Source organism: Sinohyriopsis cumingii, chromosome 19 (genome assembly GCF_028554795.1).
Source record: "Sinohyriopsis cumingii isolate HCF-2022 chromosome 19, ASM2855479v2, whole genome shotgun sequence".
Taxonomy (NCBI): Eukaryota; Metazoa; Mollusca; class Bivalvia; order Unionida; family Unionidae; genus Sinohyriopsis; species Sinohyriopsis cumingii.
This window is the reverse complement of record NC_142979.1, coordinates 5,680,171-5,694,585: the sequence shown is the minus strand read 5'-3', so window position 1 is coordinate 5,694,585 and position 14,415 is coordinate 5,680,171. Positions and strand designations below refer to the sequence as shown.

The 14,415-nt window shown below is 34.0% G+C and overlaps 1 protein-coding gene across 2 annotated transcripts in view; it reads right to left on the bottom strand.

The window, feature by feature from the left end:
- The window catches only part of LOC149775090 (uncharacterized), a 112,724-nt gene that overhangs the window by 30,616 nt on the left and 67,693 nt on the right, over positions 1 to 14,415 (bottom strand). The window contains exon 2 of one of the 2 annotated variants that reach the window (XM_089943175.1): positions 1,612 to 1,905. In XM_089943175.1, coding sequence (XP_089799301.1) covers positions 1,612 to 1,905 — 294 coding nt within the window. Of the gene's footprint in view, positions 1 to 1,611; positions 2,260 to 14,415 lie in introns of those variants that run through there. The other variant, XM_089943173.1, reaches the window with a different exon arrangement.

The following is a 14,415-nucleotide window of genomic DNA, read 5'->3' as shown; positions in this document are numbered from 1 at the left end:
TTCAGTGTATCATAAGAAAGGATCCTCCAAAAGTCTGCAACGACCGACATAAGTCTATTTTATTTTTATTCTTTTAATAGTATTAAGCAAAATTTCTAGTATAGCTCATATCAATAAATTATATATTTAAATAACAACTTAATTATTATGTTTGTGTGAGGTAGCTAATTATTATTATTATTATTATTATTATTATTATTATTATTATTATCATTATTATTATTATTATTATTATTATTATTATTATTATTGTGTTTGTTGTTGTTGCTGTTGTTGATAAAGTTCGATGCAAAGCAGGTTGTATAAACTTGTCATGAGTTAATTACCGTAATATATAATTGGATATTGCATGTCAAATAAACAATTTTCACTTCACCTTTTATTACTGATTTTGAAATCTAATACTATCAAGTTTATACTTTATACTGGAATTTCGTTATTTTACGATGCATTTGTTTCATAATAAAGCAGCAAACATATTCGAATGAGGTGAGGATTGACTCTTTAAATTTCATTTAAAAGAAGAAAACAATCCCCAAACAAACGAGTTTGCGGTGTGTGCACCATTGAACGTTTGAAATAAGTTCACTTTGGCCACAATTGTTATATATTATTATTATTATTAACAAAAAATAAAAAATAAAAGTTATCTTATAGTATGCCAATGCTTTCCATTAACAACATAAAGATAAGTTCAAGAACCCCTATTAATTTCACAGGGGTGGTCGCGTCAAGGAAACGGTATCTATAAACTGTATATAGAAGCAATCATCAAACAGATTTACATCCACTTGAAGAAGTTCGCAAACTTTCATCAATCGGCAAAAGTTAACAATTTAAATTTCTGTCACTTAAAATAACTAATGCGTAAAAATAAATGGGGGGGGGGCTTCTATTCAGGTGTACTGGGTTGAATAACACCAATGACAAATTGCACTACGAATCATAAAATACAAAGATAGAAAGAAAGAAAAAAAATTCACGGGGAATCGCAAGTTAGAAAGCAAAGATTTAAAGATGCAGTATTGTCCACTGCAATTTGGAGATATATCTGATTTCAGAAACAACTTTTTGCTTACAATACAAGGACGCTGTACAATGAAAAAGAATACGATCGATTAAAAAGAAAGGACAGAGGAAGGTCTTGACTACAGATTTATCATTAGTATTGATAAAGATCCGTGGAATTTAAAGATAATTAATCAAATAGTTTTCAAATTGGGTTCTTTGTTTCTATTTCTCGGGGTAAACTAATATTAATTCATATTGTTGCACCAAAATCGTTTGATGGCGAAAATAACACTTTGAATTGTTAAGTATCCTTTAACAGGAAGGTTATTATCATTGTCAAATTGTCAGTGCTAGTGCAAAGCGGTGATACTTCACACCGGTACGCCATGTTAAAACGTTCGTAGAGATCTAAATATCAATTGCCCTTTTGTACACCGATGACGTCTACTCCTTCGTAGAACAATATTTGTTCTAAATTAATTTACTAAACGTGTTGAGAGCCCTCAATGCCTCCATTATAACAATATTATTGGCCGTTCTTAAAGCGATTGATTTCAAAAACATGGGTAGATGTTACAAACAAATCTAGGATATACGTACCTCCCAGACTTTGTGATGACCATTTCTGTTCCAATTTCATGAAACTTTTCCCATAGTTCTTTTCCGTCCAATTCCACTTTAGGGTCATCTTGTACGTCCTGCTCTGGGGGTTCCAAGCTTCGTATCGGTCTGGGATAGTGATGTGCGAGCAGATCTGCGGGGGTGAGCGGTGAAGACCTAGCCACCGTTTGCTGCAGCTTGGGAAGCAGTGAACCCGTGGGTAGTGCTGCAAACCCTGGGAGGTAGGGTCCAGACTGGCCAAGTAAAGAACTCATTCCTGCATAGTCCGATGGTCTGGGGAATAGAAATGGATTATAAGCCATTTGCGATATATCCGGGTTGCTTCCTGGGAAAATCATTGGAAATGTCAAGTTAAAATCCACAGAACGATGAAAAGAACACTAGATGTTTAAACATTGAATAGTTTTTAAACCAGAGATCATTTGTAGTGCGTCCCTGGACCGGATCTTTACCCAGTATAGTGAATACAATATGGTTCGCTACTGGTGCGTGTTCGTGCTGCGAAGTCAACTTCCTATATTTTGTACGAAATAATACCAACAAATTCTTTCAACAAGTGTCAAAATCACTGGACATGAGTTTTAAGATGAAGTGTACACAGTATGTATTAACCGTGGTGCTCTATCAACGGTCGAAACAACACTACATTAACTTAGGAATAAACAGTGCCATTCTAAAGAGGTGTCTCCTTTCTAATTGGCTAAACCACCGCTCCTGAGCCAATCGTTGCCAAAAAGAGGCGTGGTAGAGGCGCCGACGAGTGCAATCAATATTTCACCGCACTGGAGTTGACTTTAACGGTTTCGAGTATCAAATCAGATAGCGTGACGAGACGTCAACCAGATCTCACTCTGAGCCAATGGCTTGCTAGATTATCTGTAAACATTGCATGCATGTTGATAAGCAATGATTTATTTCTTTTCCCCCAAAAAAATCTGTAAATATCATATTTTCTGCTCTAAGTATATCAAAAAACTTGGAAGCACTTCAACGAAGTTACGAATGTACTACTTTTGGCTTTGAATTTAAGTTAACATGGAGTTCAAGCAAAACTTTTAAGGTTGCACATTTCTATAAGAGGAAATATCTACCACGCCTACTTTATATATGAGTGACATAAGTAAGGTGTAAATCGCCAAGTAAATGTACGATTGATAGTTTTAACGTATTACTAGTGCTACTTAAGTTTACTTATCAAATTACCTACCCGACTAAACATGCAGTCAGTTTTACTTCCCCACACTTCACTGAATGGTCAAAGTGAATAAAATGTGCAATGTATTTTTTTTAAAAATGTACACATGTTAATTTCAGTTTCTAACAGTACAAATAAGCACGTCAGTGAATTTAATTTTTTTCGTCGATTCATAAGTGGGCGTACCTGTGATTCAATCACAGACAAGTAGACTAGGGGTGTCAACGTGTATCAACCTCAAAGTTGATCCGAACGAAAGCTTCTAAGTCCCAAAGGCGCCAGCTCAAGGACTTCACCAATAAAGAAAAACAAGTCGACATCGGGGACTTATACTTTCGATCAAGTATGGGTTTTTAACAGATATAAGAAAATATTGTACAGAATCGTCTGTATAGTCACGTGAGCGAAATAAATATATACTAGAATCTTTTGAAGCAAGGACAATTTATGATACCCACTGATGGCGGTATTAATAAATGATGAAATTTATTCAAATCATTTCTATGCATGCGTTAATTATCAGTAACTAAAACTTCCCTCTTTCTGTCTGTCTGTCATACACACACATACATACACACACGCTCGAAACACTGGGAAACTACTGTTTTGCAGTTTTTAACTGCCCCTTTTATATAGTTACAATGTATACCAATCGTCGATTATGTATAATGGTATTAAACAAGTATGTCAACAAAACCTCATCCAACATTTCTGGAAATAAACTATGTCTACATTTGGTATAAACCAAAAAACGCAATGAAAATATAACGGTCATGTTTAAGCATGTACGTCATGAAATCCTGATGACGATAAATATTAATCAAACGTCATCAGCGTTAGTTATTGGATATATGTTTGTATCGATGTATGAAACGGACGAACACAATATTGTAATTTGATTAATATGTATAGATGTACATAGAAGTTTCATGGGCGAGAAGGTAAACAATAGATAATAAGAACGAGTATGAATGATCTTATTTACTTACATAAAGCTACAAATTTGCAAAGATAAATAAATAAATATAACAAGAAAAATATGTATGCACCAGCATTTGCAGTCACGTTATTACAATGGTGGATTAACGTGCCGACAAATGCGGTGCTAACTAAATATAAAGTTCTGAAAAGGACCAAAAACTGAAAGACGACCCCTTCCAGAATCAATTTAAACATCAAGAAAGAGAGAAACAAATAGATCAAAACAAAAAAAAAATAATATTGAAATAAATAAATATGAAAAAGTAGAAAAGGAGATATTATTAAAATAAAAACTGGGTCTGTAAAATCATATTAGTCTCAATCAATAATGTATAATAATAATAATAATAATAATAATAATAATAATAATAATAATAATAATAATAATAATAATGATAATAATTATAACAAATTTGTATCACGAGAGAAATAAATATCGGGAAAAATAAATTCAGCTCATGTTAATGTCATGTTAGCAATGACATCCACTAAATTGTTTGCAAATAACTTCTTTTTATAATAATACTAAAACTTCTTCTTCTTCTTCTTCTTCTTCTTCTTCTTATTATTATTATTATTATTATTATTATTACATTATTATTATTATTATTATTATTGTTGTTGTTGTTGTTGTTGTTGTTGTTATTATTGTTGAAAGACAAGAGTTTCTCATTTTGCAATATCAGGTTTGTATTATTATGCATATATGTACGATGTTTTAAGATTTTGTTTCATAAACTTTTTTCTGAGATATTTTGGTGAGAGTGTCAGCTGTAATATTGGATCATATAATTGATCATAATAATAAAGACAGGATATGTTTGATCATAATAATAAAGACAGGATATGTTTGAGAGAGAAAACAAAGTATGACATCTATCAATTAAAAATTAGTAATAGCTTACAAAATAACGATTTTACATAAATAAACAAAAAGCAAAAAAATAAATAAGAATGAATGAATGAATGAATGAACGAATGAATGAATGAATGAATGAATAAATGAATGAATGAATGAATGAATGAATGAATGAATGAATGAATGAATGATTCTCATTATAGATCAAATTAAGCTTCTTTTCCGTTTATTCTACACTCAATTGGCCCCATATAAAACACTTATCACCGACAATCTTTAAAACAACTTAATTTTAACTGTTTTCTTTTAATCGACTTCTTTAATTAACCCAAATCAACTTTAGATAATTGTAATACAATCATCTATTATCATTACTTCACACTCCGGCCTTTTGTGTCCAGTTTGACGTTTCGGTGATGACTGTGTAACAGTCTTGATTGGTCCATCTAACCTGTTTTATCGCCGTAGTTCCCTATTCGACCCGAAAAAAAGATCTATTGTTAAAATTTTATAGCACTTCCCGCTCACAATCTTGGACCTTCGGGGGATAAGAGGAAGGAACAACAGTTCGTCGCCATCTTTGTTGATAATTCTTTTCCTGGCGAGATTTTATGATAGTAGTGTTTGTGAAGCGTTTTTAGTACATTATAAATAAACCCCGTGGAATACAAGAGGGTTAATTCAGAGAACTGAATGATTATTTGAGGGTTTCACAAGGAAGAACACAATCTGGAAATTCGGATTTAGCTGAGAATGTGAACAATTGTTAAAGACTATTGAGGTGGAAGGGATTATCGAAGATGATACAGATATAGCGAGATTAAAACCGACAGCTAGGACAGCCACTAAAATGTACGATATCGTTATTGATTGTCTATACATGGATGGATGTAAGGTGGAGGGCTTACTTATATAAGAACGGAGGACGTCTGTTTTTATTTTCCAATCATCGCCTTGCATCTAGATTTCATCCTGGTCGAATTTTTTTTTTGATGTTTATTATAAAAGCGCATAACACAGTGATGTTAATCGCAAGTAATTTAAGAATTTGCAATGCAATGAAATACCAGTAAGTGTAGGTGTATAGTGTATATTGATGTCACGTGTCCTTCTTTATTGGTATTGTCTGCTAAGAATTTTTTTATATAACACAATGAAAAATACACAAGATCAAACATACCATTATATATTTAAGAAAAGATTGGATCTACGTGCATTTTTTTTTAAAGAATGTCATGCATGTTATTTTGATTTGAAACATTGACATCAAATGATTAAATTAAAATTTGTTTCGGTACAGTTCACATTACTGACATTGCTCAATTATTTGTATTTTGGCAACATTTTTGTTCACCTATCATTATTTTCTACTATCTAAGTTTGGATTTTTGGGTATGTAAATATTAGAATAATGGAAATTTATCAAATGCTGCGATGCTTTATAATGAACGGGAGATGAAAGTCTAATATAAATTTTTGTATTGCATATTGCTGAGTCTACAAAAACACTAATAAGGTGTCAAACTCTCATAATGCTAATGTAGAATGCATTTAATGGAAGTTTTTTCTCTCACTGATTAATAATATGTTATCATTGTATTTAATGCTCAATTAACGAGTAATTTCTAATTAAATATTTAAATATACAATATCCCGTTAATTCGAGTCCTCCAGTGTTGTCTCTAGGGTATTATATACAGGGTCTTGAATCATGTTGTTTAAAAATGATTTGATTTATTTTAAGGTAAAAGCGAGAAAACAAACAAAACAAAACATACGAAATTATACAGCGTTACGTAAGGCTACCGAATATGTTGTATCGAAAATAAAGATTTCAAAGCTTTATCGTCATTTGCTCGCAATAAGATGCATACAAGAAATCTAAGGAACCAAAATTGCAATTCCTGCTTACTTACATTGTATTTAAATACAAATGTAATTAGCCAGATATAATTTAAGCTTGAGTTAATTTGTTGAAGAAACGGATGTAGTATATATTTATATAACCAGTTATTATGTATGCTATTTAAACAAAATTAAAACGTTCACGTTTTGGCATTTAAATTTCCATCATTGAGGTGGTATGTATATATGTATATATGTATGTATGTATGTATGTATGTATGTATGTATGTATGTAAGGACTGGTCCAGATCAGACCCCTATGTTGATCTTGACCAGATTCCTGATTGTTTATGACACCTACAAAAATAGCAGTTGCAAGGAGTAGTGCTTTCCTCTATGCTCCCCCAGAGTTTGGCGCCGATGAGATTGGCAGGCCTAAATACAGTAACAATGTCCAATCATACATCTCTGTTCTATCAAGCACCTGCTAATCACCGTGCTCAGGTGGGTCAATGACGATTAGACTGGCATAATGTTGATTGGTTTATAGAGGATTACATCGATCAGATGTGATTTAATACCAATCATTAGTGAGTCACATTTGCTAAACAGGCTTAACATATGGTAGAGCCTTGCAGATCTTTTCTTTACAAAACCCGATATACGATTTCGAGACTTTTGTTAATTCGCCATGTTTCTTTAGGCCTGTGGATGTAATGATGTTTTAAAACTGAGAATACCTAAAGCAGCAATGGTCACTAACTATTATACAAATATTACGTCATGTTCATTAATTACGCAACATTAAATCAACATTTTTAATAATGAAACTGACAAAAGATTATTATTAATTATACAAGAAAAAGATCTGTCAACTTTCGACATATATATATATATATATATATATATATATATATATATATATATATATATATATATATATCACAATATCTACAGAGAAAGGAAACGACAAAATTTTCGACACTTCTTTTTTATATAAAAAGCAACCCCAAACCAAAAACAAACCGAAAACAAAACAACTCCAACAACGACATAAGTATAATCAACCCCCCCCCCAAAAAAACCCAAACCAAAACAAAACAATTCATTACATCATATACCATCTAAATGAATGTACTGAACACATGTGTAAGAAATGTATACATGCGAATAAAACAAAAGTTTGAATATTGTACCTCATTCCAAAATGTACGTCTTTTTAAATGAATGTATCATATTACATCTAACAAAATAATTTAAATTTTTTAATATGCTTTAAAATTTGATTCAGAATATCATTAAAATATGCGGTGAATCCTAAAAAAATATGAATAGTGTAAAGTTTAAAAAAATAAAAATGAAAAATTATTGTTATATGCCGTGAACATCTATACGAACAAGGGAGAAGAACACAGAATTCGAAATGCTTGTTTATAAAGCGGTTAGGTTTGATTACTTTGAACAGTGAATGCATCCACGTTTGATGGCAAATTTGTCGGAAACAAATTATTTACAAATGTATGGTATTCAGCCCTATCGTTTTAACCTAATTATACGTACATACATACATACATACATACATACATACATACATACATACATACATACATACATACATACATACATACATACATACATACATGAAGAGAGAGAGAGAGAGAGAGAACGACTAGTTTCGCACTATAATAATAGGCTGATTGTATTCTCGTATCAGGTATGTATTAAACATTAAAATAACTTAAAATAATCTTCACCCAGGCGTTAGATTGGACACATTTCTTAACATAATAGTTTTGTAAAAATGCAGTCAGTGTGAAATAACATAAACTCTCGAAGAGGCACACAGTCTATATGTGAAATAACATAAACTCTCGAAGAGGTACACAGTCTATATGTGGTCCTCGAGAATGGCGAGAATAAAAACATTACTGTTAATGCTTCGATTTGATGTTGCCGGAACCAAATATTTTATTACAGATTGATTGAGTTGGAGTTCTTTTTGTCTTGTATTTGTTATCGGACTGTTAAAAGAAGGTGTGCACCTTGACAAAGATTTTATAGACATTGGCAGATTGGAGAAATGGTTGATTCCTTTGATTCGCCTTTTTTGCCATCGGTGGATTTGTTTACATAATGATTTTATAGGAAGTCTGTTTCCATCGATGAACAGATTGCGCTTTCAATTAACGACATGTTTCACAAAAGATGATATATAAATCGGGTATAAACCACAGGAAAGAGATATAAAACAAAAGTATTGTTAGTAAGTGTTTTGTATTAATTTCAAGTTAAAAGACTTTAATTACACCCCAGGATCGCGTTTGTGTATTTTTCATAAGAAGCACTATATGGAATTCCTTTCATCTACATCGAGATGAAGTAGGCATCAAGAGATTTTAATACAGGCAGTGTTCTTTATATTTACTTAGCATTACACCGCAATCAGTACCACCCTCGTCGTCAGTGATACTACTTCTATCACAATCATCGCTGACATCATTGTTATTATCACCACTACAATCATACATTTTAAATATTGCAGCTTTCAGGTTAAATAGTGTCTTTTTCCTAGTCTTTGTAATGAGTACAAATGAGTCATTCTGTTATAAATGTCAGTACTCCTGTCATCCGTTACGTTTTCGTTTTTGTCTGTCGTTTTCGACATAATCATCGATATCATCATCATTATCGCCATGGCATCAACTGTCATTTGCGTTATCATCGTCATTTTATTCGTTACCATTGTTGTCGATAATGCCAGCATTGTCCGCGCACCGTTCAATCGCCTTCTCAATATATACCACTGACATCATCTTCATCGCCGCCTCCTCCGTCATCACAATCTTTATGATCGAAGTCATAACCGTCATCATCATCATTATCATCATCACCATCATCGCTTTTGACGGTAACCGATAAAGCGACATCATGATTATCACCAAGACCACCATTTTATCATGATAAATATTATTATATAATATTATACAGTTCACAATATTCGTTATCGTCGTAGTCATTATTATACTTACCATCTTCATGATCACTTAATGTTGTCGATATCTTAACGGAGAAGGTCGACAAGACTAGTTACATCATCTGAAGTTACGAGTTCAGTAAATTCATGAAAGCGGAAAATCACAACAACAACACCACCCAACCCCCCGAAAAGAAACAACATGCAGCTAGTAGAACATCCTCACTTATAATCTATCAGCACGGAGCTGCAGTGGTGCGTTGATTAATGTGCCAGACTAGCAAGCGAAATGTATTAGGTTTAAATCCCGCCCAGATCAGTACAGGTCGTCTGCTCTGGTGTGTCCCTGGGCAAGGCACTTCACTCCCATTGCCTCGCTATTAGGTATCCTTTCATGTGCTGATGAGCCTTTAAATACCAAACAAACAGACAATAACGTTGCTTGTGACTTGTCATCACCAATCTAATAAAAATGCACAGTATTTTCGACGATGAAATTACATATGCAAATAGGAATTACTCGAAAGTCTTTGTTCAGAAATAGCAGGAACGCAGTTTTATGGTTAAATATCGCACTGATTCTATTGCGCTCGAGAAGGAAGATATAATATGATTACGACGTGAGTTTTATCGATATCCGGAAGTAAATGTTGTTGAGACAAGCCTAGAATTGTTGACACGACGCTGTCAAATAACGTCTTCGTACGGATAATGTCGTGCCCGACCAGTTTGTCTCAACAAATAAACTAAAATCTAATTGCAATTATCCTCGTGAAAATGAAATCTTATCGTATTAAGTTGAGATATTTTGTTTACTCCAAAGGCGGATATAAAATTTAGACGGCGCAACGATATGTATATTAGGCTAGATAGCCTTTCAGTGATTGCTCCTTCCATATCAGTATAAAGCCATATGACTTTAATATCATATTACGAGCTATACCGTTTGTTCTATAACTAAGAATGCAAAATTGAATAAAAAATATATGCGGGATATAATTAGCGAAAACACTTTGATGAATTACAAAGTATACAAAGAAGGTAGATGGCGCAATTTTGTGCAACTATCTTATTGGAAATATGAGAAATCATGTCGTTGATACACGTCTTTATTTGTTGACTCTTGTGAAATAAAGAATGCGTGTGCGTGTGTGTGTGTGTGTGTGTGTGTGTGTGTGTGTGTGTGTGTATGTGTGTGATTTGGACTTTCAACGTAGGTTTAACAATTTTTCAGTTATATCGCTACCATGTCTGCAGTTTGACAGTTTATGGTGATGTCTAGTATTTGGTCGTGTGAAATAAAGAGATAAGCAAGCGAAAAGTAAATATAATTTCAGTGGTAGAAAAAGCAGAGCAATGGATTTCTAAGCAAACTTTATCATGCCATGATTTAAATAGAAAATAATTTCTGTGCATAAATAAATAATTAGAGAGTATTCATAAAGATTTTATTGAAAGACAATGTTTTTATTGTTTTACTCACAAACTTAAATATTTTGTAGAATAGCAAAGTGTGCAAATGGTGTTTCTAAAAGTGTTTCTAAGTAAAATGAAGAGTGCTGAAAGCGATCTGTATGCTTTTTGCTTCAAGTATATGTTTGCATTGTCCAAAACTCATTGCGACAATACTATTCGAGAAAATTAATGTCATTTGGTATCAGCAACCCTTTGAGAAAATATCAAAAAAATATAGTTTATTTCCAGTTCGATGTGGTGACAGCTATTGTAACGTAAATTATGCGCAGTGATCGAGCGTGTGCTATCTATCAAATTACCTTTTCTCAAACGTTCATTGGGTCTCCTGTGTATTAAAGAAATTGACGCCTGATTACACTGGCCTCCGTATAGAACAAGAGTGCTCCGAATTAATCATCCGTTTCTAGTCGTTGCTTCCGTGCTCGCTTTAGACCCTTCTAAGTATACCAGGCCATTATGGTGCGAATGGAGGCAATGTTTACTGAAATTTCACTCTCCGATTAGTGCAGATTTGAGTGCTTTAAATGCTTACTAGACGATATAAGCAGCAGTAACATCAGACAAGAACTACCGTATGCGACAAAAAGAGTTATGGGCTGGTAGACTTACAAAATAAGATAATTTCACATATCGCTTATCACCTACATAATTTAACACAAGGCTTAAGACCGTTATAATTTTTTGACCGCACTATGATGGTGTCAGTGAAACCTCTAATTCTGACCTTATTAAAAGGTTACGCTGATAAACGCAGTCTATTGTTTCAATCAGCGAAAACAATTGACGCATCGATGTGTTCGCTCTCTTCTTCGTGATCGTTTTCGTCATAATTGTCATCTTCTTCTTCTAAACTCTTTATAAGTTGTTGTTGTTGTTGTTGTAGGGTTTAACGCCATTTTTAAACACACGATAGGCTATACATGGCGGCCAGTATTAATGGTGGAGGAAGAACCCGGGAAAACCCCGGAAAGAACCACCAACCCACGAGAAGCTACTGGCAAGCTTTCTCACATATCCACATTGTCCGAATCCGAGACTCGAACCCACACAGACAGAGGTGAGATGGCAGTGATCCGTAACGGAGAGCGCTTTAGACCACTCGGCCACTCAAGCTCGTTATAAGAGAATCTTCTCTCTCAATGGAATCCACTACCACCAACATCTTATCCATGGGGAAAATAAACATCGCCTGACACTATACATTTTACATAATGATACATTTCGAGATAGAGGGCGAGAAGGGTTCGAAATCTCGAATTCCTAATTCCCTACACCGACATACAACGCTGCAATTTCCATGCCAATTTCGCCTGAAATTGAACATGCGATGTTGTTTTCAGGTTCTATGGCGCGCCTCATACTGGCGTTCGTCACCTTGTGCAGTGTTCGCGTGCATTTCTTGATGGGTTTTGACAATTACTAAACTGAATCCGTCGCCAGCTATTAAGGTTCCTAGTGAAATAGGCACTTCTTGGGTATAAAGACCAGTTATTGCCTCTGAGATTTTAACCAAATAACCTCTTAATCTAGCGCCGTTGAAATTAGAAATAGTTTCTCCCAGCTATCGCTGAGTATCTTTTAGTTGCAGCGGAGTTTTAGCTTGATGACTGGTGATTAAGGTATTATAAAATAGTAATTTCAACCCTTGTCAAACCTCTTAAAAGTTGACAGTAAAACAGTGGAAGAGAGGGTGCGATAGAGATACCATAATGTAATTCCAAGCGTTGGAAGACATCGAGCCGCCTCTTTCGAGTCATTTTACGGCCCTTTTCCATCTTGTGATATTACTCCAGATTATAACGTCGTTTTCCTGATAACGGTGTCTGCGGAAGAAACTGCGCGCATGAAAAAAACTTTCAGGGTGATACGTGACGATCTCACTAAAGGGGGTGTGATTTATTCCAAAATGTTAGGAACAGCTATCTTTCCGATAATCGTTAAAAGAAGCTGCGGTTCTCTCAGTACGGTCGCCATAGTGGAGAGACTTGCACGCATTCTTCTGCAAGTTTTGGCGACAACGGGAAGGGTGCTAGAAAGATTTTTATTTTCGACTTTTGAAAGTAACAACTAAACAGCTATATAAAGCACCGCACAACTAAACAAATTAAAATATAAAAGGAAATATGAATTCTGCAGAGAAACAGTGGCCTTTCCTAATTCTAAAATATATTGAAACTTTCATGTGGAATTCACCAAAATACCGAGTATAAATATATATATATATATATATATATATATATATATATATATATATATATATATATATATATATATATATATATATATATATATCAAGACATAGTACAATTCTGCAATATTAAGAGCGCTTCAAACTTTGCCAAGAGAGAATTTATCATGTGAACATCTTTCCTACGTCGCGTAGAAAGAAAATGACACACTTAAGGTAAGTATTCTGTCGGCAAGACTTAAGTTTCTACCTACGGTGTTTTGCTTTAGCTAATATAGAACTCAAAATTATTACTGCCATCTCACCTCTATCCGCGTGGGTTCGAGTGTCGAACTCGGCCTATATAGGTATGTGAGAAAGTTTTCCAGTAACTTCCCGTGGGTCTGTGGTTCTTCCCGGGGTTTACTGGTCACCTTGTATAACATGTCATGTGTTGAAAACTGGCGTTAAGCCCGCTATAATGACCCGGTGAGGAATTTACTATCATAGTCCATCATCAAGCGTGTATTTCTTACTTTATTTAAAGTGTAAAAAATACATTTAATGTAGAACGGACAACATGACCTCGTTCAATGAATTTTTAAAACTCATCTTGGAAAGATTATGTCAAAAGTACCCGCTTTTGTTTGTACGAAAAATATTATCTACCTAAATTATGTAAAGTCACAAGAATAACCTATATATTTTCGTATCAAGTGTTTGAATCCATGTTTCACAAACCTGCGTTCATTTAGTCGATTTTTGTCACAAGTTAAAACAAGGATGTTAAGTGCAAGTTCTTATTTCACAGTCGACGCTGTTTCCTTGTATAGATTAAGCGTACTGTGCCAAGCAACACATTTGTTCTGCCATCGCCTATTCGTGGCATGGTTACACAACAGTTCTGTGCAACATTCTGGTTCAACGTGTATTTTTTACAACACCGGTAGAGACACCGATGTGAGAACATGCTTGCTCCTATTTTCCGGCAAAGACCAGGCCTTTAGGGCTTTTTACACAAAGTTGACCGCTACCTCTGTTAAAATGCAACCACATTTATTCACAGCATATTCACACACATTGTTTTTTTGTCTTCTTCATTCTTGCCTGATATATTTGTCTGTATTTGCTAAATTGTGAAACGAAAATTTGAATAAATGGCGGAATGTACTTGCCATTAAACCCATCACATGTCAACACCACACTTACGGTTTTTGCACAAAAACAAACAACGGCTGCACATTTTACACATATTTATATTTTGTACGGAAAATAAATTGATTTTT